This window comes from Pelodiscus sinensis, chromosome 12 (assembly GCF_052426305.1).
Source record: "Pelodiscus sinensis isolate ZL-2025 chromosome 12, ASM5242630v1, whole genome shotgun sequence".
Taxonomy (NCBI): domain Eukaryota; kingdom Metazoa; phylum Chordata; order Testudines; family Trionychidae; genus Pelodiscus; species Pelodiscus sinensis.
Window position 1 is genome coordinate 1,014,828 of NC_143063.1, and position 23,490 is coordinate 1,038,317.

A 23,490-nucleotide genomic window follows, 5' to 3' on the forward strand; every position below is an offset into this window, starting at 1 on the left:
GACCCCGGGGCTCTCCCTCTCCCACCCGAGCCGGTGTCCTGCTGGCCCCGCCACCTCGGCCCCGCGCTGCTGTGCAGACGCCGCCTCCCCGGCCCTGGAGACACCTCGCCGGTCGCCCTTCCAGGCTGCCCGCTGCTGCTGGAGGGGTCTGAGCTCCTGGGGCGGGGGACAGCTGGGGAGCTAGAGCCAAACCTCCAGCTGCAGGGGCCTGCGGCTTCCTCCGCAGCGTTTGGGCTGCTCCCGGCCTCTGGCTTGGGGGAGTCCTGGCAGTGCCCAGCGCTGGGTGTTCCCTCTGCCCCCCCCCCGCCCGGCTGGGCTCCTGGCTCCCGGCCTCTGGCTTGGGGGAGTCCTGGCAGTGCCCAGCGCTGGGTGTTCCCTCTGCCCCCCCCCCCCCGCCCAGCTGGGCTCCTGGCTCCCGGCCTCTGGCTTGGGGGAGTCCTGGCAGTGCCCAGCGCTGGGTGTTCCCTCTGCCCCCCCCCCCCCGCCTCGCCCGGCTGGGCTCCTGGCTCCCGGCCTCTGGCTTGGGGGAGTCCTGGCAGTGCCCAGCGCTGGGTGTTCCCTCTGCCACCCCCCCCCCCCGCCCGGCTGGGCTCCTGGCTCCCGGCCTCTGGCTTGAGGGAGTCCTGGCAGTGCCCAGCGCTGGGTGTTCCCTCTGCCCCCCCCCCCGCCCGGCTGGGCTCCTGGCTCCCGGCCTCTGGCTTGGGGGAGTCCTGGCAGTGCCCAGCGCTGGGTGTTCCCTCTGCCACCCCCCCCCCCCGCGCCCGGCTGGGCTCCTGGCTCCCGGCCTCTGGCTTGGGGGAGTCCTGGCAGTGCCCAGCGCTGGGTGTTCCCTCTGCCACCGCCCCCCCCCGCCCGGCTGGGCTCCTGGCTCCCGGCCTCTGGCTTGGGGGAGTCCTGGCAGTGCCCAGCGCTGGGTGTTCCCTCTGCCACCGCCCCCCCCCCCCGCGCCCGGCTGGGCTCCTGGCTCCCGGCCTCTGGCTTGGGGGAGTCCTGGCAGTGCCCAGCGCTGGGTGTTCCCTCTGCCCCCCCCCCGCCCGGCTGGGCTCCTGGCTCCCGGCCTCTGGCTTGGGGGAGTCCTGGCAGTGCCCAGCGCTGGGTGTTCCCTCTGCCCCCCCCCCCGCCCGGCTGGGCTCCTGGCTCCCGGCCTCTGGCTTGGGGGAGTCCTGGCAGTGCCCAGCGCTGGGTGTTCCCTCTGCCACCGCCCCCCCCCGCCCGGCTGGGCTCCTGGCTCCCGGCCTCTGGCTTGGGGGAGTCCTGGCAGTGCCCAGCGCTGGGTGTTCCCTCTGCCACCGCCCCCCCCCGCCCGGCTGGGCTCCTGGCTCCCGGCCTCTGGCTTGGGGGAGTCCTGGCAGTGCCCAGCGCTGGGTGTTCCCTCTGCCACCGCCCCCCCCCGCCCGGCTGGGCTCCTGGCTCCCGGCCTCTGGCTTGGGGGAGTCCTGGCAGTGCCCAGCGCTGGGTGTTCCCTCTGCCACCCCCCCCCCCCGCCCGGCTGGGCTCCTGGCTCCCGGCCTCTGGCTTGAGGGAGTCCTGGCAGTGCCCAGCGCTGGGTGTTCCCTCTGCCACCCCCCCCCCCCGCCCGGCTGGGCTCCTGGCTCCCGGCCTCTGGCTTGGGGGAGTCCTGGCAGTGCCCAGCGCTGGGTGTTCCCTCTGCCACCGCCCCCCCCCCGCGCCCGGCTGGGCTCCTGGCTCCCGGCCTCTGGCTTGGGGGAGTCCTGGCAGTGCCCAGCGCTGGGTGTTCCCTCTGCCCCCCCCCCCCGCGCCCGGCTGGGCTCCTGGCTCCCGGCCTCTGGCTTGGGGGAGTCCTGGCAGTGCCCAGCGCTGGGTGTTCCCTCTGCCACCCCCCCCCCCCCGCCCGGCTGGGCTCCTGGCTCCCGGCCTCTGGCTTGGGGGAGTCCTGGCAGTGCCCAGCGCTGGGTGTTCCCTCTGCCACCGCCCCCCCCCCCCCCCGGCTGGGCTCCTGGCTCCCGGCCTCTGGCTTGGGGGAGTCCTGGCAGTGCCCAGCGCTGGGTGTTTCCTCTGCCACCGCCGCAGGGCACGGAATTGCAGGGCCTAAGCAGGCCCCAGAACTGTACCTGCCTGGCAGGCTCCGCGCCCTGCTGGTCCAGCCGCTGTCTGCTGGTGCCTTCCGCTCCCCTGCGGGCCCCAGGCCTGGAGCCGCCTGGCGTCGCTGGCAGCTGGCGCTCAGGCAGGGAGGGCGCGAGGGGCACCAGGCTGCTCTCACTTCTGCCAGGGCAGCTCTGCCCCGAGAGAGGCCGCGTAGCCCAGCCCTGGAGCTGTGGGCCCGCAGCTGTCTGCTGAGACCGGGCGCCCCAGCTGCACCCGCGGGCGTGGAGGGGCGATGGGCCTGCGGGTGCTGCCGGGTGGGCTGGCAGTGGGGGAGCCGACTGCCCCTGTGCACTTGAGCTGGGGGCAGTGAGAGGCCATAGCACGGAGCCGGGGGGCCGTCCCCGCCCCGCCAGACACAGCCAGCCAGGCCAGGCCAGGCCCTGTTCCCAGGAGCTCGTCGCTCTGGGGAAACTGAGGGGCGAAGCGTCTGCGTGCTGGTGAGCAGGGCTTTGAGCCAGCCCTGCCGTGCCCCCGTGACCGGGGCCCAGGCTCTGCCAGCGGGAGGGGCAGCCTGTGAGGAGCGGCTCGGAGCCGCCCCTGGATTCCCAGGGCGAGAGGCAGAAAGGTGCCCCCCCTCCCCAGCTGGGAGGAGCCGAGTTCCAGGGCAGTCCAGGCCAGGGAGCAGGGACCCTGTAGGGGCTGCTCAGCGGGGTTCCCCTCCCTGGGCCCTGCAGCCTGCTCCGCTCTGGTGCTCTGGGAAAACCGCCCCCCTTCCCCTTGAGCCTCTAGGGGCCTGGGAGAGCCCGGGGAGTGGGCAGAGCGTGCTGGAGGGATGGCCCGGCCCCTGGGCTCTGGTGGGCCCCACGCTCCAGCGCTGGCCCGGCCCGCCTAGTGGGGGGCAGCCGCCTTCCGGCTGGGCCTGGCCACCCTCGCCTGGGCTGCAGGTGCAGATGGAGCCAGCCCAATGGGGCACAGCAGCGAAAGGGGCGGGGGGAGCGAGAGGGACCTTTTGTGGGGGCGTCCTGAGCATGGAGGGAGAAGAGACCACAGGGCTGTGCGTTTTCCTGTGCGCCTGGGCCTCCCCTCCCTGCCCCCGCCCCCCGGCGCTGCGGGACTCCCCTCCCCGCCCCCTGGCGCTGCGGGACTCCCCTCCCCGCCCCCGCCCCCCGGCGCTGCGGGACTCCCCTCCCTGCCCCCCGGCGCTGCGGGACTCCCCTCCCCGCCCCCGCCCCCCGGCGCTGCGGGACTCCCCTCCCCGCCCCCGCCCCCCGGCGCTGCGGGACTCCCCTCCCCGCCCCCGCCCCCCGGCGCTCCCCTCCCTGCCCCCCGGCGCTGCGGGACTCCCCTCCCCGCCCCCGCCCCCCGGCGCTCCCCTCCCTGCCCCCCGGCGCTGCGGGACTCCCCTCCCCGCCCCCGCCCCCCGGCGCTGCGGGACTCCCCTCCCCGCCCCCCGGCGCTGCGGGACTCCCCTCCCCTCCCCCGCCCCCCGGCGCTGCGGGACTCCCCTCCCCTCCCCCGCCCCCCGGCGCTGCGGGACTCCCCTCCCCGCCCCCCGGCGCTGCGGGACTCCCCTCCCCGCCCCCGCCCCCCGGCGCTGCGGGACTCCCCTCCCCGCCCCCCGGCGCTGCGGGACTCCCCTCCCCGCCCCCGCCCCCCGGCGCTGCGGGACTCCCCTCCCCGCCCCCGCCCCCCGGCGCTGCGGGACTCCCCTCCCCGCCCCCGCCCCCCGGCGCTGCGGGACTCCCCTCCCCGCCCCCCGGCGCTGCGGGACTCCCCTCCCCTCCCCCGCCCCCCGGCGCTGCGGGACTCCCCTCCCCTCCCCCGCCCCCCGGCGCTGCGGGACTCCCCTCCCCGCCCCCCGGCGCTGCGGGACTCCCCTCCCCGCCCCCGCCCCCCGGCGCTGCGGGACACCCCTCCCTGCCCCCCGGCGCTGCGGGACTCCCCTCCCCGCCCCCGCCCCGCGGCGCTGCGGGACTCCCCTCCCCGCCCCCTGGCGCTGCGGGACTCCCCTCCCTGCCCCCGCCCCCCGGCGCTCCCCTCCCTGCCCCCCGGCGCTGCGGGACTCCCCTCCCTGCCCCCGCCCCCCGGCACTGCGGGACTCCCCTCCCTGCCCCCGCCCACCCCGGCGCTCCCCTCCCTGCCCCCCGGCGCTGCGGGACTCCCCTCCCTGCCCCCGGCGCTGCGGGACTCCCCTCCCTGCCCCTGCCCCCCGGCGCTGCGGGACTCCCCTCCCCGCCCCCCGGCGCTGCGGGACTCCCCTCCCTGCCCCCGCCCCCCGGCGCTGCGGGACTCCCCTCCCTGCCCCCGGCGCTGCGGGACTCCCCTCCCTGCCCCTGCCCCCCGGCGCTGCGGGACTCCCCTCCCCGCCCCCCGGCGCTGCGGGACTCCCCTCCCTGCCCCCGCCCCCCGGCGCTGCGGGACTCCCCTCCCTGCCCCCGCCCCCCGGCGCTGCGGGACTCCCCTCCCTGCCCCCGCCCCCTGGCGCTCCCCTCCCTGCCCCCCGGCGCTGCGGGACTCCCCTCCCCTCCCGCACCCCATGGCGCCCGGGCACAGCACTGCAGGCCTCCCCTCCTCCACCCCACAACGCTCCGAGCCTCCCCCACCCCACGGCGCCCAGGCCCTGAGGGGGGTCACAGCACAGCAGGAGTAGCTGCCTGGGGAGAATTCGGCTGCTCTTTGGCTCTCTGGGCCCTCACTTCCTGCGTCCCAGCTGCCCCCAGCCCCAGGGTCCTGCCCTCGTCCGGGCACCGTGCCAGGGGCTGTGGCAACGTGAGGGCTGCTGCCCCTGCTCTGTGGGGACGGGGTCCCGTTCTCAGAGCCTGGAGCCTCCCGGGCAGGGCTGAGGCAGCGCGTCTGGCCCCCAGGTGCTGGGCACTGACCGGACCCACTCGGCGGCCCCCAGAGCCAGGGCCAGCGATTGGAGGGATTCCCCCGGCAGCGCGGCCTGGGCGGGACCAGGGGCCGTCACTCAGCGCCGGGGGGGAGCCGTCCCCACAAAGCCCCGGTGTCTGCGGGCCGGAGTCACGGCAGCCCGGCGCTCCCGCTCCTGTGGCTTTGAGTCAGCAGCTGCTGGAGGCTGCGCCGGGCCGGTGGCTGAGGGAGCGGGGCCAGGGCGCCCGTGGGGGGCGGGCCCAGGGCGTGCGCCCGGTGCATCCCAGGCCGCCCCGCCGCGGTGTCAGCGCCGGCCCGAGAGCCCGGCACGTGCCAGGTGCTGCCCTTCGCACGTGGCGGGAGGGCTGGGAGACGCCGCTGCAGGCCGAGGGCCGCGTGGCCCCGTGCGGGCTGCTCGCCCTGCTGGGACTTGGCCCTCGCCAGCGGAGAAAGTCCATTTCCGGCCACGTGCACAGCCCTCCCTGCCCCCCGCCCCCCCGGGATCGGCTTGGCATGGGGACTCTGTGTGCCAGCTCTGCCGCCGGCCTCGGCCCCGCCCCTCTCCGCAGACGGAGCCAGCTGGGGCTCGCCCATCCCGGGAAGCGCGGCGCTTTCCTGCACGGCTGAGAGGCCCGGGCTGCGGTTCCAGTAGCCACGCGAAGCTCTTTGGGGCAGGCTCTGTCTCCTGCTAGCTACAAAGGCCAGGGAGGGAAACTGAGGCACCGTGTAGCGACGTGACTTGCCTGGAATAGAACCGAGACTTTCCCAGGCCGCGCCGGTCCCCCTCGGCAGAATCGCACGTACGGCTCCTGCGCGATCACCCCCCAGTCAGCGTCTCTGTGGGGCTGCAGTGCAGAGCGGGGGTCCAGCTTTTCCATGGGGGCTGCTTCTATTTATTGATCCTTGAAGGGGAGCAGGTTCTAAGGCACTGCCCCCCTCGGAGCACCGCCTGCCCCCCCGGCGAGGGGTCCCGCACCGCCCCCCTCGGAGCACCGCCCCCCCGGCGAGGGGTCCCGCACTGCCCCCCTCGGAGCACCGCCCCCCCGGCGAGGGGTCCCGCCCCGCCCCCCTCGGAGCACCACCCCCCGGCGAGGGGTCCCGCACTGCCCCCCTCGGAGCACCGCCCCCCCAGCGAGGGGTCCCGCACCGCCCCCCTCGGAGCACCGCCCCCCCAGCGAGGGGTCCCGCACCGCCCCCCTCGGAGCACCGCCCCCCCAGCGAGGGGTCCCGCACCGCCCCCCTCGGAGCACCGCCCCCCCAATGAGGGGTCCCGCACCGCCCCCCTCGGAGCACCGCCCCCCCGGCGAGGGGTCCCGCACCGCCCCCCTCGGAGCACCGCCTGCCCCCCCGGCGAGGGGTCCCGCACCGCCCCCCTCGGAGCACCGCCCCCCCAGCGAGGGGTCCCGCACGGCCCCCCTCGGAGCACCGCCCCCCCGGCGAGGGGTCCCGCACTGCCCCCCTCGGAGCACCGCCCCCCCGGCGAGGGGTCCCGCACCGCCCCCCTCGGAGCACCGCCCCCCCGGCGAGGGGTCCCGCACCGCCCCCCTCGGAGCACCGCCCCCCAGCGAGGGGTCCCGCACCGCCCCCCTCGGAGCACCGCCCCCCCAGCGAGGGGTCCCGCACCGCCCCCCTCGGAGCACCGCCCCCCCAGCGAGGGGTCCCGCACCGCCCCCCTCGGAGCACCGCCCCCCAGCGAGGGGTCCCGCACCGCCCCCCTCGGAGCACCGCCCCCCCGGCGAGGGGTCCCGACCGCCCCCCTCGGAGCACCGCCTGCCCCCCCGGCGAGGGGTCCCGCACCGCCCCCCTCGGAGCACCGCCCCCCCAATGAGGGGTCCCGCACCGCCCCCCTCGGAGCACCGCCCCCCCAGCGAGGGGTCCCGCACCGCCCCCCTCGGAGCACCGCCCCCCCAATGAGGGGTCCCGCACCGCCCCCCTCGGAGCACCGCCCCCCCAGCGAGGGGTCCCGCACCGCCCCCCTCGGAGCACCGCCCCCCCAGCGAGGGGTCCCGCACCGCCCCCCTCGGAGCACCGCCCCCCCAGCGAGGGGTCCCGCACCGCCCCCCTCGGAGCACCGCCCCCCAGCGAGGGGTCCCGCACCGCCCCCCTCGGAGCACCGCCCCCCCGGCGAGGGGTCCCGCACCGCCCCCCTCGGAGCACCGCCCCCCCGGCGAGGGGTCCCGACCGCCCCCCTCGGAGCACCGCCTGCCCCCCCGGCGAGGGGTCCCGCACCGCCCCCCTCGGAGCACCGCCCCCCCAATGAGGGGTCCCGCACCGCCCCCCTCGGAGCACCGCCCCCCAATGAGGGGTCCCGCACGGCCCCCCTCGGAGCACCGCCCCCCCAATGAGGGGTCCCGCACCGCCCCCCTCGGAGCACCGCCCCCCCAGTGAGGGGTCCCGCACCGCCCCCCTCGGAGCACCGCCTGCCCCCCCGGCGAGGGGTCCCGCACCGCCCCCCTCGGAGCACCGCCTGCCCCCCCCGGCGAGGGGTCCCGCACCGCCCCCCTCGGAGCACCGCCTGCCCCCCCCGGCGAGGGGTCCCGCACCGCCCCCCTCGGAGCACCACCCCCCGGCGAGGGGTCCCGCACTGCCCCCCTCGGAGCACCACCCCCCCGGCGAGGGGTCCTGCACCGCCCCCCTCGGAGCACCGCCCCCCCAATGAGGGGTCCCGCACCGCCCCCCTCGGAGCACCGCCCCCCCGGCGAGGGGTCCCGCACCGCCCCCTCGGAGCACCGCCCCCCCGGCGAGGGGTCCCGCACCGCCCCCCTCGGAGCACCGCCCCCCCAGCGAGGGGTCCCGCACCGCCCCCCTCGGAGCACCGCCCCCCGGCGAGGGGTCCCGCACCGCCCCCCTCGGAGCACCGCCTGCCCCCCCCCCCCCCCCGGCGAGGGGTCCCGCACTGCCCCCCTCGGAGCACCGCCCCCCCGGCGAGGGGTCCCGCACGGCCCCCCTCGGAGCACCGCCTGCCCCCCCGGCGAGGGGTCCCGCACCGCCCCCCTTGGAGCACCGCCCCCCGGCGAGGGGTCCCGCACCGCCCCCCTTGGAGCACCGCCCCCCGGCGAGGGGTCCCGCACCGCCCCCCTCGGAGCACCGCCCCCCGGCGAGGGGTCCCGCACCGCCCCCCTCGGAGCACCGCCCCCCGGCGAGGGGTCCCGCACTGCCCCCCTCGGAGCACCGCCCCCCGGCGAGGGGTCCCGCACCGCCCCCCTCGGAGCACCGCCCCCCGGCGAGGGGTCCCGCACCGCCCCCCTCGGAGCACCGCCTGCCCCCCCGGCGAGGGGTCCCGACCGCCCCCCTCGGAGCACCGCCCCCCCGGCGAGGGGTCCCGCACCGCCCCCCTCGGAGCACCGCCCCCCGGCGAGGGGTCCCGCACCGCCCCCCTCGGAGCACCGCCCCCCGGCGAGGGGTCCCGCACTGCCCCCCTCGGAGCACCGCCCCCCCGGCGAGGGGTCCCGCACCGCCCCCCTCGGAGCACCGCCCCCCCGGCGAGGGGTCCCGCACTGCCCCCCTCGGAGCACCGCCCCCCCGGCGAGGGGTCCCGCACCGCCCCCCTCGGAGCACCGCCCCCCGGCGAGGGGTCCCGCACTGCGCCGTCCTGGCCTCGGGGGTGCTGGTCTGAGGGCACAGAGCAGGCAGTGCCCGGCACTCCCTGCATGTACGACAGGATCTGGCCTCGTGCTTACAGACCCCTGGCTGACGGGGGCCTCTCGGCCCTCCAGACCCGTCGTGCCCACGGAGACGTTCTCGCCGCTGTCAGCTGGCTGGATTGAGGGCTTGCGGCGGCCCTGCGCCATGGCCGTGACGGCGGGAGCGCCAGGCTTGCAGCAGCTGGCAAGCGGGTTGGCTCCGAGCTGCAGGGCGGAGCCTTCGCCTTTGCCATCTCCCTGGACACGGCGATTAGCGCACCTCCTGGCCATCGCTCTGGGATTTGCACATTGCCCTGCTGCTAACTCTTCCACGGCGCGGCTCTGACTTGCAGGCTGCACGCTGGCTGCCGACAGGCCCAGCGCAGGAGTGTGCGTCTCGGGGCAGCCGGGCGACAGGCAGCCAACGCCCCCAGCCAGGCTGGTCCGTGGTGGTGGCCATTGACTTTCGGGGGAGAGGAGTATTGACCCGGGCAAAGCTGAGGTCAGTGGCTGCTTGCATGAAGCTCACTGTTCCCCGAGTACGAAGCCAGCGCCAGCGTGGTCCCAGGCGCCCGGAATGGAGTTGCTGGGGGCCGCGCCGTCGTGGCCAGGACTGTCGGGAGGAGGAACCTGTTTCCAGATCACTCTCCGGAGCAGGAGATGAAGCCCCAGGGGTCGGGAAGGGTTTGATTGCTCAGCGGGGTGGTGGGGAGGGTTGCACTCGGCCCGCAGGCCTCTGCACGGCTCCCGCGTTTGCCTCCGCGGTGCGCTGGGCTGCGGGGGCCCCTCCGAACGGCTGCGTTGTGAACTCAGGCCCCGGCCCCCGTGACTTGGCTGCCAAGCCCTGTCTGGCCACATAGCGCAGGACGGACACTTCGGCACCACTGGGAGCCGCAGGGCCCGGGCCTGGAAACCCGGGAGCACCGTGCCGCCTGGAAGGGCTCGCGACTGGAGGCTCCTAAGCAAGGGGGCTGCATAGAACCAGCACCAAGTCGGCGGGGGCGGGGAGAGAGGTGGGGCTCAAGGGCATAGCCAGGAGGGATCCCAGCCTGTGGCCTCTGGCCTGGCTCCGTCTGCGCCCGCCCTGCTCTAGGACACAGCCCAGAAGCTTTTCGGTGGACGCTGTGGACGCACATCCCCCCTGGCGGGCGGGCAGCCCGGCTCAGTCCAGCTCGCGCTGGGTCTGGAGCTCAGACCCACCCTGGACAGCAGCCGGGCCGCGAGGGGCCTGGGTTTTAGACTGGCTCCGCCTGGCCCTGCACTGCTGCCTCTGATAGACAGAGCGGGCGGAGCGCACCAGCTGCCGGCCCCACCTCTGGGGACCAGCGAATAGTCGAGGAACCGGTGGGAATTCGTGAGGTTACCCGATTAGCCAGTTCACCGATTCACAGCCCTGCCCCCCACCTTGGCTCCACTCCTCTCCAGCTGGCCCCTCTGCTCACCCGCCGGCTCGCTCGCCCGCTGCCAGGCCCCGAGCAGTCTCCTGCAGCCCCTTCCTGCTCCCTCCCCTGCAGCCCCCGTCCCTCCCAGGCTCGCCCGGGCTGGCATTTCCCCGCATTCATCTACATCCTTCAGGGCTTTTCCCCAGGCCCTCTGTCTCCGCTCCTGCTCTGCTAGCCCCCGCCCTGCCCTGCCAGCCAGCTGGGTAGTCGGGCAAGTGCTGTTGCTGCTTCTCCCTGGCAGGGTTGCTCTCCAGCCCCTGCTCTCTGGGCCTCCTGAGCTTTGCCCCCAGCAACTGTTGTGTGTCGGACACCAGAGCCTGCGCCTGCCAGGCCCCTGGCCGGGGCTGTGCCGACACGGGGAGGGAGGTCTGGATGGGAACTAGCCACTGACTGAACGCCTGGATTTCAGTGGGACGCAGGTGCCTGGCCAGCACCCCGGATCTGGGCTGTGGTTAGACGGGGGGGAAGCAGGGACATCGAAGGGTCAGAGTGGACCACAAGCTGACTATGAGTCAGCAGCGTGATGCTGTTGCAAAGAAAGCAAACCTGATTCAGGGCTGCATTAACAGGAGTGCTGTGAGCAAGACATGAGGAGTCGTTCTTCCGCTCTGCTCTGCGCTGGTTAGGCCTCACTTGGAGTATTGTGTCCAGTTCTGGGCACCACGTTTCAAGAAAGATGTGGAGAAACTGGAGAGGGTCCAGAGAAGAGCAACAAGAATGATTAACAGTCAAGAGAACATGAGCTATAGAGGAGGGCTGCAGGAATTGGGCTTGTTTAGTTTGGAAAAGAGAAGACTCAGGGGGGACATGAGAGCAGTTTTCAGGTATCTAAAAGGGTGTCACAAGGAGGAGGGAGAAAACTTGTTCATCTTGGCCTCTGAGGTTAGAACAAGCAGCAATGGGCTTAAACTGCAGCAAGGGAGGTTTAGGTTGGACATTAGGAAAAAGTTCCTAACTGTCAGGGTGGTCAAACACTGGAATAAATTGCCAGGGAGGTTGTGGAATCCCCATCTCTGGAGAGATTTAAGAGTAGGTTAGATAAATGTCTATCAGAGATGGTCTATGATACTGGGTCCTGCCATGAGGGCAGGGGACAGGACTCGATGACTCTCGAGGTCCCTTCCAGTCCTAGTGTTCTGTGATTCTGCGAGTCACAGGCCAAACCAGGGCCGTGCACGTCTCTCCTGATCCCAGCCCTGCACCCCGCCCACCGGGTTTCCTGCGTTTGCACAGACGCCCGCCCGCCTTGCGTTCCGGCATGCGTCAGACTGCCCATGCTCTGCGCAGCGCCGGCCACGGCGTTTGCTTCCCCTGGCGCCACGGTGCGTGCCAGCCCTGCGGCCGTCTCTCTCAGAGAGTTCCTTTTTTGCTTTTACCTTAATTGGAATGATTTTTAAAAAGCCCTAATGATCAGTGAATCGGTGGACTGTTCCTTGCGGCGCAGAGAGCTGCCGGCTTTCCGTGGAAAGGCTTGGAAAATATTTCTGTTGGCGGCGCTGCGGGCGAGGGCGGAATTCTCTCTAGTCCTTTTATTTGCCTTCCCTTCATTTTGGTGTTTTATTAGACTGGGCCAACTCCTGCATTCGAGAAAATAACTCCATGGCCGTCCCTCCAGCTGCTCTGGAAGCCCCCGGCGCAATGGGCCAGCTCCCTCTGTGCGTTCCCAGTGTCCCGGGCCCGGCAGCCTGCTGGGGGAGGGTCCTGCGCTGGCAGCAGGGGGGAGGCTGCAGCAGTCCCGGGCTGAGCTCACCCCACTGGGGCAAGAGCCCCCCCAAGCCCGTATGACTTTTACCATGCAGAGCCGCAGTGGGGTGAGCTCCCTCCCCCTTAAAAACTGCCTCGTCAAGCAGCGGATGGAGCCGAGTCAATTCGCCGAGAGTTAACACCCCTGGTGCGCAGGGCGGTGTGTCCGCGTGTCCACAGCAGCCCAGGGCAGGCCGGGAAGCAGAGAGACTCGGGGCCTAGTGGGCGCCTGCCCAGTCTGGCTGCCCTGCAGGGCAGGGCCTGTCCCGGCCGTACAGCCCCTGGCGCCGCGGGCCTGGGAGAGCGGATAGCAGCGCTGGCTCTGGCCAGTGCTGTCAGCCCTGCCTGGCTCGCCGGAGCCCCGCGTTCCTGTGGCTGGCCAGCTGCAGCCAGGGGAGGGGGCTTTGTTCTTAGCAGCCCTGGGCTCCCCCTTGTAAATCCTGCTCTTGCTGTCCTATTGCTCTGTGCTCCCATCGGCCGAGTGGCGGATGGGCCGGGTCTGGGCACCGCTGAGGGCATCTGCTCAGGGCCAATTGCTCAAATTCTGGGCTCTCTATAGCCCCAGACTGGAGACCTTCCCAAACAGGCCACACACCAGTCCCACAGAGCTTCAGCTGCCTGCCTGAAGCCTCCCGAGCAAAACCACTCCGACACCCCAGCAATATCCGTGCCCCAGATGGCCCCGGGCCTATACACAGGTGGGGGGTCCTAGCACCCAATCCCACCTACCCCGAACAAGTTCTGTCCGGTTCCAAGAAACCAGCCACAGATCCCTGGTCAATTTACCCTCTGGACCTTACCCACAAAATCACGCTGGGCCAATCCTTTAGCATCTATCCTCTAAAGGTTTATTACCACAAGAAAGAAAAGCCTGAGTGTGAGATGTTACAGCTGCTGGCTTGAAAGTCCTTGGTGCACATCCTATGCCAGGATGGGTCCACAGGTCTTCCCGGCTCGTGAATCCCTGCGAGGCCGCGTGTAGGGTCAGGAACAAATCTGGAGACTGAGATGGAGTCGGCCACATGGCGCATTTATACCCCCTCCCTGGTTCTTCCAAGCCGGAGACAGTCCCATGGTCTCTGGCCAGGCACCTAGATTCCTTCCCAGGTGGGTCTCTGGTACTTGCGAGGCCGATGGCCCCTGGAGCCTTGCTAATGAGCATGTCCATAGGCTGAGCCCATCGCTCAGCCACATCCAGAGACTCCCAGTCTCCACTCAGAGTCCATGTCCGCAGCTCCACCCCCAGACGTTGTACAGGTGTATGACGAGCACGTACCGAATCCGGAGACATTTAGCTCTTGTTTGACCCCTCCCATGGCCCCTTTGTACCCCGTTTGGGGCCAACACCCCCATGGGCGCAGCAGTGACCTCAGAGTCCGGTAACGTGCCAGGCCAGCCAGGCTGCTCTGCCGGGGGGGGGGGTGTCTGCAGTGAGGGTGACACAGCCAGGCCTGAGGTGGGGGGTTTCTGCTCCGCCAACCGGCTCATTCCCGCTCCAGGCCCTGTCTCCCCTGCAGCCCTGCCCTTGGGCGCCCCGGAAGGCCCAGCCCTGCGCGCTGCTGGTCGTAGGTATTGTCTGGCTCGGGGGCTGGGCGGGAGCCCGCTGGTGCTAGCCGTGCAGCACCCCAAGCAGGCAGCTGTTGGGGTGAAATCAGATTCTGGGGGGCACCTCTGGGGAGCGCAGGGGGAGGGCCCAGGGGTGACGGGACCCCTCTGCGATGGGGCTGCACTATACACGGGATGGGGGTGGGGAAGGGACATGGCCCCAGCGTGGCCGTCTCTGCCACTGACGGAGCTTGGAGAGGGCAGCCGGGGCAGGGACATGAGGGAATGAGGCCTGTGAGCCAGGTGCCTGCTGTGTCAGATTCCCCGGGGGGGGGGGAGCCTCGTGCCTGGCTCTGGAGAGTCTGACCAGTTCCTGGCACCCTGTGCCTCAGTTTCCCCCTGTTCCCCGGGAGGTGTGAGCAGCTCTCCTGCAATGGGGCTGGAGTCCGGACGAGCCCCGTGTCGCTCCTGCGTGGCCAGGCTGTGTGGTTGTGGGGCGCAGTGCTCCAGACTTAGGAGAGCTGCCCTTCGTGTTGTGTGTGGTGCCTGGTTCTACCAGCACCCCTAGGGGCAGGAAGCGGGCAGCCCAGTGTGGAGCAGAGGGCATGTGCCCCCCCATTTGGGGGCTGGTGGGCCCTGGGGTGCACAGCAGTGAGGGTGTCTTCTCCCACTCCAATCTGCCTGCCCCCTTCCTCATCTGGCCAGCCCCCTCGCCTCTCCCCCCACGTCCTGGCCCACCCAGGAATGCCCCTGCTCCAGGGCTCACAGCTGGCCAGCAGCCCCTTCACCCCCTGGCCCTGCGGGCTCCGGCCATCGGTGCTGGAGCTGGGGATGCTGCGCCCCCCGTCTGTGTGGGCCAGGCGAGGACGGCCAGCCAGCCGGGTTCCCCCTCTCCCCGCCCAGGCAGACGCTGCTGTGGCCGGGGACGTGTCAGCATTTAGCTGCCGGGGCAGGGCTGGCGCAAGGCTCTGGATGCCCCCGGGAGCTCGCCGGGTTCTTCACCGCCCTCTGCTCTCTCTTCCAGAGCTCCTACCCCATCTGGGAAGACTTCAACTCCAAGGCCACGAAGCTGCACTCCCAGCTCAGGCGAGTGCCGCAGGAGGGCCCACGGGGGAAGGGAGGGCAGCGGCTGGGTGCTTCGGGTGCTGTCTGTGAGAGCTGAGTCGGCCCCCCAGGGCTGGCCACAGCGTGTAACTCCCTGCACCAGGCAGCCGGGCCCGACACTAGAGCTCCCGGCGTCTGCCGAGGCTGCGCCAGTGCCAGTCGCAGAGCAGGTGTGTAAACCAGCCAGGGACACAGAGCAAGGCCGCGGCAGAGGCAGGCTTAGTGCCAGGGACTGCCCCTCATGCCTCCGTGTCCTGCTCTATGCTGTGGCCCTAAAGCCACTTAGCTGGCTGCAGGGCCAGTGCCATGGGCTGTTCCTGGAGCCAGGCCCTGGTGCAGAGAGGAGGGTGCAGGCCATGGCATCGCTGCTCCGGAGACTCTGGGCTGCTCCAGGTTGTGTGGGTCAGTTGCCTGGGCGCTCCCGGGGGTCGGTTGCCCGGCCGCTCCCGGGGGTCGGTTGCGCGGCCGCTCCCGGGGGTCGGTTGCGTGGCCGCTCCCGGGGGTCGGTTGCCCGGCCGCTCCCGGGGGTCGGTTGCGCGGCCGCTCCCGGGGGTCGGTTGCCCGGCCGCTCCCGGGGGTCGGTTGCCCGGCCGCTCCCGGGGGTCGGTTGCGCGGCCGCTCCCGAGGGTTGGTTGCGCGGCCGCTCCCGGGGGTCGGTTGCGTGGCCGCTCCCGGGGGTCGGTTGCCCGGCCGCTCCCGGGGGTCGGTTGCCCGGCCGCTCCCGGGGGTCGGTTGCCCGGCCGCTCCCGGGGGTCGGTTGCCCGGCCGCTCCCGGGGGTCGGTTGCCCGGCCGCTCCCGAGGGTCGGTTGCCCGGCCGCTCCCGGGGGTCGGTTGCCCGGCCGCTCCCGGGGGTCGGTTGCCCGGCCGCTCCCGGGGGTCGGTTGCCCGGCCGCTCCCGGGGGTCGGTACCGAGCATAGTCCTTACAAATCCCTCTCTTTCTACCTCAGGACCACGGTGCTGGCAGCAGTCGCTTTCCTGGATGCCTTCCAGAAAGTGGCAGACATGGCCACCAACACACGAGGTAGGACTGTGGCTCAGAACCCCCCAGCCGCGCGCTCTGGCCTGGAGAGGGGCAGCCCGGCAGACTGCCTGCGCGGGTGGACGTTGGCTTCCACGGGGGGTTTCGCTGTGTGCTGGGTGTGGGGAGTCTCCAGGGAGGACGGGCTGCGAAGCCTGGTCCGGGGCACCGCGGCGCTGAGCTATGGGAGGCGCCCAGGCGTGCAGGGGAGGCCTGATGGACAGGCTGGGCGAAGTGGAGAGGAAGCAGATGGGGAGACTGGAGACGGGCTGGGAGGGTTGCAGTGAGCAGGGGCGCTGAGGGGAGGAGCGAAAGGCCGGGCGGAGGTGGGTGCGCAATAGGGGTTAACTCAGTAGTCGCGTAACCTCAGGAATTCGCGGTGAGTCGGCTGTTGTGCAGCCTCACTCCCGAGGAGCCCCCGCCCCTCCGCGCTGCTGCCTCTGTATGGGGGGCCAGGCAGGAGCTAGTTTGTGAGGGGAGCCAGTTTGAAACCAGCTCCCCTCGCGGACCGGCTGCCTGGCACCTGTGCTGCTGCTTCTGAGAGAAAGGGGGGTCTGAGCTCCCGGGCCTGGTGCAGGCTGCCCACCTGCCAGGCCCCTAATACGTTTAAGTGCAGAGCCGCAGCAGGGATGGGTCCCGGACCCAGCACGAGCCAGGACTGAGCTGGGCTGCTGGCCAGCCTGCTACCTTTCCCGATGGGGGGGAGAAATGCGTGTAGGCTGTGGCATGAATCTATACGCTTGTGTTTATCGGTTGATGGGCTGCACTATCGCATCCCCAGTCCGTGTCAGTGTGTCTGAGCTTCCGCAGGGCTCCTGGGCGCAGAACCTCGGCCATGTGGCGCGTGCCCTGGCGGTGCTGGCTGCAGACACAGCACTGCCTGTGCTCCTGGACTCGGACAGTCCTAGTGAAGCCATCTAGTCCCATCCCCTGCCCTCACGGCAGGACCAAGCACCGTCCAGACCAGGGGCAGCCAACCCATTACACAAAGAGAGCTGATCAGCGGCGCAAAAGCGAAGAGCCGCACCGCAACTGTTGAGGAAGAGCTCCCCACCAGCCAGGGCTGTGGAGCAAAGGAAAAAGAACGGCCGCTGCCCTTTAAAAACTGCGGCATTAGGCTTTTTGGCCGCACGAGCGTCCCGCCGCCGCCGCCGCCGTGCCCTGCCGGATCGCTCCCTGCACCCTGCCGGGGCCGTTGGTAGGGGCGCATGGGGCGGCTTTGCGGGCTGCACGTCCAGAGGAAGAGCCGCATACGGCTCGTGAGCTGCGAGTTGGCTCTAGACCATCCCGGCAGGGCTCTGTCCAACCTGCTCCTGAATAGCTCCAGGGACAGAGGTGCCTCAGCCTCCCCAGGCAGCTTCCTCCAGTGTTTCCTCCCGCCCAGCCTCAGCCTCCCTGGCTGCTTGTCCTGTCGCCAGAGGCCCGGGAGGAAGGCGTGGGCAGCTGCGCAGTGCGATTGGGGCAGGCGGAAAGCAGGGCAGGCCCACGTGGAGAGGGAGGGCTCTCGCCGGCCTGGGGCTTGGGCGGGGTCACTGGGCCCGGGAGGAAGGCGTGGGCAGCTGCGCAGTGCGATTGGGGCAGGTGGAAAGCAGGGCAGGCCCACGTGGAGAGGGTGGGCTCTCGCCGGCCTGGGGCTTGGGCGGGGTCGCTGGGCCCGGGGTCTCTGCAGAGTGATCCATGGGCTGCGCCAAGAGGGGAGAGGCAGCGCGAGGACGCCCTCCCCGTGTCTGCCCCTCTAATGCCACTTCCCTTCTGAGTCGTGACGCCGGGGCGGGCCTGGCAAAGGGGGTGAGCATTTGCATATGCAAATGAGATGTGTCCTTTCTCCTGCCAGTGGGGAAACAAGGTGGCTCCTGGCTCCGCCTCCTCGCCCTGGCCTGTCCAGAGCTGAGGACGTGGCCTGTGTCTGACGCCAGCTGGCCGGGGCCCTGCCGCCCTCCGCATGGCCAGCGAGAGGCCGAGCCCACGAGGCAGGCGCTCGCCTTGGGGAACTGGGCAGGGCCGCGGCCAGCCAGACCCAACAGCCTTGGCTGTGCCCAGCTGGAGCCCCGGCCAGGAGCTGCCGTGGGGGCGTGACAGCGGAGCAGCAGCCCCTCCCAGGCGCTGGACTCGGGCAGGCGGGGGGGGGTCTCTCCCTGCGGCTCGTTAGCCCGGCGTGCCGGCTCTCGGTGGGCAGGAGGAGCTGCCATGCCCGAGGTGGCCGTAGCTGCCAGGGCCAGCCTGTCTGACGCTTCACGAGACTGGCGCTGCGCCTCACTCGCAGTCAGGCTGGTCCTACCCCGGCTGAATCAGGCCCCGTCTCTGTCAGCCCCGGGACAGAGGTGTCCCGTCTGCCCACAGCTCTGCAGCCGCACCAGGGCTGGCTTTGGCCCCTGTGCTGTCGCTGCTCAGTACGACGTCTGGCTCCGGGCATCTCCTCGAAGGGGCAAGAGAATCCAGGTGGCTCGCCCGCGGCCATCAGCGGGAGACCAGCTGCCACGCGCAGACATGTCCCGCCCCTTCCTTCCTCGCAGCGTCTTCCCCTCGGTGCAGAGCAGGTGGAACGAGCCGCATAGGGCCTGGCCTAGGGCACGGGGAGCCCCCTGGGGCCTGGCCAGGTGTGATGGACCGGGCCGTGTCTGGGCACAGCTGAGGGCGTCCGCTCAGGGCGAATTGCTCAAATCCGGGCTCCTTACAGCCCCCAGACTGGTGACCTCTCCACACAGGCCACAAACCAGTCCCACAGAGCTTCAGCAGCCTGCCTGAAGCCTCACGAGCAAAACCCCCCTGACATCCCAGCAATATCCGTGGCCCCGGGCCTACACACAGGTGGGGGGTCCTAGCACCCAATCCCACCTACCCCGAACAAGTTCTGTCCGGTTCCAAGAAACCAGCCACAGATCCCTGGTCAGTTTACCCTCTGGACCTTACCCACAAATCACGCTGGGCCAATCCTTTAGCATCTAACAACTAAAGGTTTATTACCACAAGAAAGAAAAGCCTGAGAGTGAGGTTGCTAAAGGATAATACGTTACATGCACCGAATCTCCCAGTTCTCGATGCAGGCTCTAGCAGAGATGTTACAGCTGCTGGTTTAAAAGTCCTTGTTGCGCATCCTAGGGTCAGGATGGGTCCACAGGTCTTCCGGGCTCTTCAATCCCTGCACTGCTGCCTCTGGGATGAAGTGCTGAGCTGAGAACATAATGGAGACCACCACATGGCCTATTTATCCCTCCTTCCTGGCCTCTTCTTGGCTATAGCAGGTCACCTGGTCCACCTTATTCCTGTGTTGCCTGCTGGTAGCCCTTAGGTGTGAGTCACCCTCATGCTTTAGGTGTGTCCTTGGCCCATCGAGTGCCATTGTCCCACAGGGCCTCGCTGATTAGCATGTCCATAGGCCGGGCTCTGCCCAATGCTCAACCACATGCAGAGAAATATTCAGTCTCCACACAGATTACAGATTCCTAAGTACACACGCAGAATCACACAATCACATAAATAGCGTACACAGGATCAGACAGTGAGCTTCTATCCAACACCCCACGCGGCCCCTTGTATACCATTTTCTGGGGCCAACACCCCCACCTATGGGAGCAGCAGCGACCTGGCTGCTCCCCTCAAAATCCAGTAACGTGACACCGGGCTTGTAGAAAGAGCTGCGGGAGGGGAGGCGGTGGAGGCCAGGAGCCAGGCCGGCAGCCCCAGTGCAAGGAAGCGGCTCAGGGAAAGGCAGCAGGGAGCGGCGGGTAGAGGGTCCCCGGGTGGCCGTGGGGAGCAGGGCAGCATGTGGGACTTTGCTGCCAGGCCGGAGGGCCGAGACGCCAGGGCGCTGCAGTCCTGGAGCAAGAGGGGATGAGACGCGGGAAGGGGCAGCAGCGGCTCAGAGCTAATCCCGCGCATGGCCCGGGGAGGCGCCGTCGCGCGGTGAGCCGAGCGCCAGGACTGGTCGCTAGCCCCACGCCTGGCTCCGGAGCCCACCCGCCCTGGCACGTTGGTGCTCCGTGGGCCTCGTGCCAAGCTGAGCGAGACCAGGGCTCTGGTCCCTGCCGCAGAGGGTCGGTGGACGGGCTGGCATGTGGAGCCACGGGGCTTCCACAAAGCGTCCTCCCCGACAGGAGCTGGGGCCCCGCTGTGTGGCTCGGCCCAGGGGGCCGGAGCTCTGTGGGTGTGGCTGAAACGCACCCAGCTGGGCTGCGGTCTCCTCACTCGGCTTCCCAGCCCCACACAGGGTCCGCTCCTGGGCTCCCGTTCCCCTGCCTTGCGGGAGCTGCTGTCCTCTGCCCCCTTCCCTCATCACTCGCGTGGCTGTCTGCGCACGCCGCTCAGAGCCGTGGCCAGACCCCGGCTGTCAGCCAGGATCTCCCCCCAGCAGGGGGTGGGTATGATGGACTGGGCCAGGTCTGGGCATCGCTGAGGGCACCCGACCTGGGCAAATTGCTCAAACTCGGGGCTCTCTCAAGCCCCCAGACTGGAGACCTTCCCAAACAGGCCACACACCAGTGCCACCGAATCCTCCAGCTGCCTGCTTGGCCAGCCAGAAACCTCATGAGCAAAACCCTCTGGCACCCCAGCAGTATCCGTGCGCCCGATGGCCCTGGGCCTCATCCACCGGTGGGGGGTCCTAGCACCCAATCTCACCTGCCCTGAACAAGTTCTGTCCGGTCCCAAGAAACCAGCCACAGATCCCTGGTCAGTTTACCCTCTGGACCTTACCCACAAATCATGCTGGGCCAATCCTTTAGCATCTAACAACTAAAGGTTTATTACCACAAGAAAGAAAAGCCTGAGAGTGAGGTTGTTAAAGGATAGCACGTTACATGCACCGAATCTCCCAGTCCTCGATGCAGGCTCTAGCAGAGATGTCACAGCTGCTGGTTTAAAAGTCCTTGTTGCACATCCTACGTCAGGATGGGTCCACAGGTCTTCCCGGCTCGTTGATCCCTGCACGGCTGCCTCTGGGATGAAGAGCTGAGCTGAGCACCCAGATGGAGTCGGCCACATGGCGCATTTATCCCCCCTCCTGGCTTCTTCCAAGCTGGAGGGAGTCACGTGGCCAGTGGCCAGGGGTGTCTTTGGCCTCCAGAGGCCCATTGTTCCCTGGAGCTTCGCTCATTAGCATGTCCCTGGGCCGAACATTCCCAGCCTATTGCTCTGCCTCCGACAGAATCTTTCAGCCTCAGCACAGAGCCCACGTTCACAGCTCCACCCACACACATCACACAGGTGTATGACGCGCATGTGCAGAAGCTCTTGTTTGACCCCTCCCATGGCCCCCTTGTACCGCTTTTGGGGCAAACACCCCAGTGCCCAGGCTGCTCCCCTACAGTCCAGTAACATGACTGGGGCTGTGGGCACAAGCATGCTCTGCGTCACAGGCCCGCTGGGTGCTCTGCACCGGGCAGGATTAGGCCCTGGGCCAGTAGCATAGGACAGAGGGGTGGTTCTCTGCCGCCCCAAGCCCTCAGGGCTGGCTTGCGGTGGCCAGCCGAACCCAGCAGTCCTGTGGGGTGCAGCGGCCTGGCCCTGGGGCACGGGGAGCGCTGCTGTTCGCCGTTGGTGGGCCGTCAGGGATGCGGGGCACAGGGACGAGGTGCTGCTGCCTCTGGCAGGGCCGGGCATGGGGAGCCATTTAGGGGCTTGTAGTGTGGAGCAGAGTCGAGGGTCTGGGTCTGGCTTCCCTGGCTGGCCGCCACGGGCCATGATACTCGGTCTGGTCTCCGCGGGTGTGACTGTTCTGAGGCGCTAGGCTCCCAGGGGCTGGTTTGGGACCTCCTGAGGCGCCTTTTCGCCCCGGGCCCTGGGCCAGGCGCAGGCTGGCTCTGAGGAGACCGGCTCTCCCCTCGGGCCGCCCGAAACGTCTCCCGCAGGCAGTGAAGCCCCCGTGACACGCACGAGGCCCGTTCTGTCCAGCGTGGGGGATGGGCAGGCGTGGGGCTCCTGCGTGGCACGCAGCAGCTGGCCCAGCCTGGTTTCCAGGCCATCTGGAGCTGAGCAGCAGGAATCGGATTTGCCTACAGACACACTGGCCTACTGCGCAGTTCTGGGTCAGGGCCGCCAGACCCGTCACTCCTCTCGGCCGCAGGGGGCCAGCTGCTGCCCTGACGGCCGTGCCCAAGGGGCCGCGCCGCAGCCCTTTGCCTGGGGCTCGTTCTGCCCCCGGCTTGCAGCCGTCGGGCCAGGTCCAGGGGCCGCGCCGGGGATCGGGGAGGAGGCCTGGGTGGCCCCCACCCAATGGCACCGCGTGTCTCTCCGCAGGGGCCACGCGTGACATCGGCTCGGCCCTGACCCGCATGTGCATGCGGCACCGCAGCATCGAGGCCAAGCTGCGGCAGTTCACCAAGTAAGTGGGACAGGCCCCGGCAGCACCGCCGCCCTCCCCACGGACACAGGAGGGGCGGGGGTCTCCTCACGGCGTGGTCCCACAGCTAGCACCCTCCTCACGGCCCCCCCCAGCCTGCCCGGCCGTCGGGGTCAGCCGCCGGCTCCTCACCGCCCCCCCTCAGCCTGCCCGGCCGTGGGGGTCAGCACCCGGCTCCTCACCGCCCCCCCCAGCCTGCCCGGCCGTCGGGGTCAGCCGCCGGCTCCTCACTGCCCCCCCTCAGCCTGCCCGGCCGTCGGGGTCAGCCGCCGGCTCCTCACCGCCCCCCCCAGCCTGCCCGGCCATCAGGGGTTCAGCCGCCGGCTCCTCACCGCCCCCCCCAGCCTGCCCGGCCGTCAGGGGTTCAGCCTCCGGCTCCTCACCGCCCCCCCTCAGCCTGCCCGGCCGTCAGGGGTTCAGCCGCCGGCTCCTCACCGCCCCCCCCAGCCTGCCCGGCCGTCAGGGGTTCAGCCGCCGGCTCCTCACCGCCCCCCCTCAGCCTGCCCGGCCGTCAGGGGTTCAGCTGCCGGCTCCTCACCGCCCCCCCTCAGCCTGCCCGGCCGTCAGGGGTTCAGCCGCCGGCTCCTCACCGCCCCCCCCCAGCCTGCCCGGCCGTCAGGGGTTCAGCCTCCGGCTCCTCACCGCCCCCCCTCAGCCTGCCCGGCCGTCAGGGGTTCAGCCTCCGGCTCCTCACCGCCCCCCCTCAGCCTGCCCGGCCGTCAGGGGTTCAGCCGCCGGCTCCTCACCGCCCCCCCTCAGCCTGCCCGGCCGTCAGGGGTTCAGCCTCCGGCTCCTCACCGCCCCCCCTCAGCCTGCCCGGCCGTCAGGGGTTCAGCCGCCGGCTCCTCACCGCCCCCCCCAGCCTGCCCGGCCGTCAGGGGGTCAGCTGCCGGCTCCTCACCGCCCCCCCCCAGCCTGCCCGGCCGTCAGGGGGTCAGCTGCCGGCTCCTCACCGCCCCCCCCCAGCCTGCCCGGCCGTCAGGGGGTCAGCTGCCGGCTCCTCACCGCCCCCCCCAGCCTGCCCGGCCGTCGGGTTCAGCCTCCGGCTCCTCACCGCCCCCCCTCAGCCTGCCCGGCCGTCAGGGGTTCAGCCGCCGGCTCCTCACCGCCCCCCCCCAGCCTGCCCGGCCGTCAGGGGTTCAGCCGCCGGCTCCTCACCGCCCCCCCCCCAGCCTGCCCGGCCGTCAGGGGTTCAGCCGCCGGCTCCTCACCGCCCCCCCCCAGCCTGCCCGGCCGTCAGGGGTTCAGCCTCGGGCTCCTCACCGCCCCCCCTCAGCCTGCCTGGCCGTCAGGGGTTCAGCCTCCGGCTCCTCACCGCCCCCCCTCAGCCTGCCCGGCCGTCAGGGGTTCAGCCGCCGGCTCCTCACCGCCCCCCCCCAGCCTGCCCGGCCGCCAGGGGGTCAGCCGCCGGCTCCTCACCGCCCCCCCCAGCCTGCCCGGCCGTCAGGGGTTCAGCCGCCGGCTCCTCACCGCCCCCCCCCAGCCTGCCCGGCCGTCAGGGGTTCAGCCGCCGGCTCCTCACCGCCCCCCCTCAGCCTGCCTGGCCGTCAGGGGTTCAGCCTCGGGCTCCTCACCGCCCCCCCTCAGCCTGCCTGGCCGTCAGGGGTTCAGCCTCCGGCTCCTCACCGCCCCCCCTCAGCCTGCCCGGCCGTCAGGGGTTCAGCCGCCGGCTCCTCACCCCCCCCCCCAGCCTGCCCGGCCGCCAGGGGGTCAGCCGCCGGCTCCTCACCGCCCCCCCCAGCCTGCCCGGCCGTCAGGG

General features: G+C 71.2%; 1 protein-coding gene across 10 annotated transcripts in view; it reads left to right on the forward strand.

Annotated features, from left to right (window-relative positions):
- Positions 1–23,490, forward strand: part of MTSS2 (MTSS I-BAR domain containing 2) — a 56,043-nt gene that overhangs the window by 1,463 nt on the left and 31,090 nt on the right. For 9 of the 10 annotated variants that reach the window (XM_075940632.2, XM_075940631.2, XM_075940635.2 and 6 more), the window contains exons 2-4: positions 14,295–14,351; positions 15,319–15,397; positions 21,629–21,713. In XM_075940632.2, the coding sequence (XP_075796747.1) occupies positions 14,295–14,351; positions 15,319–15,397; positions 21,629–21,713 (221 nt within the window). The remainder of the gene's footprint in view (positions 1–14,294; positions 14,352–15,318; positions 15,398–21,628; positions 21,714–23,490) is intronic. The other variant, XM_075940640.2, reaches the window with a different exon arrangement.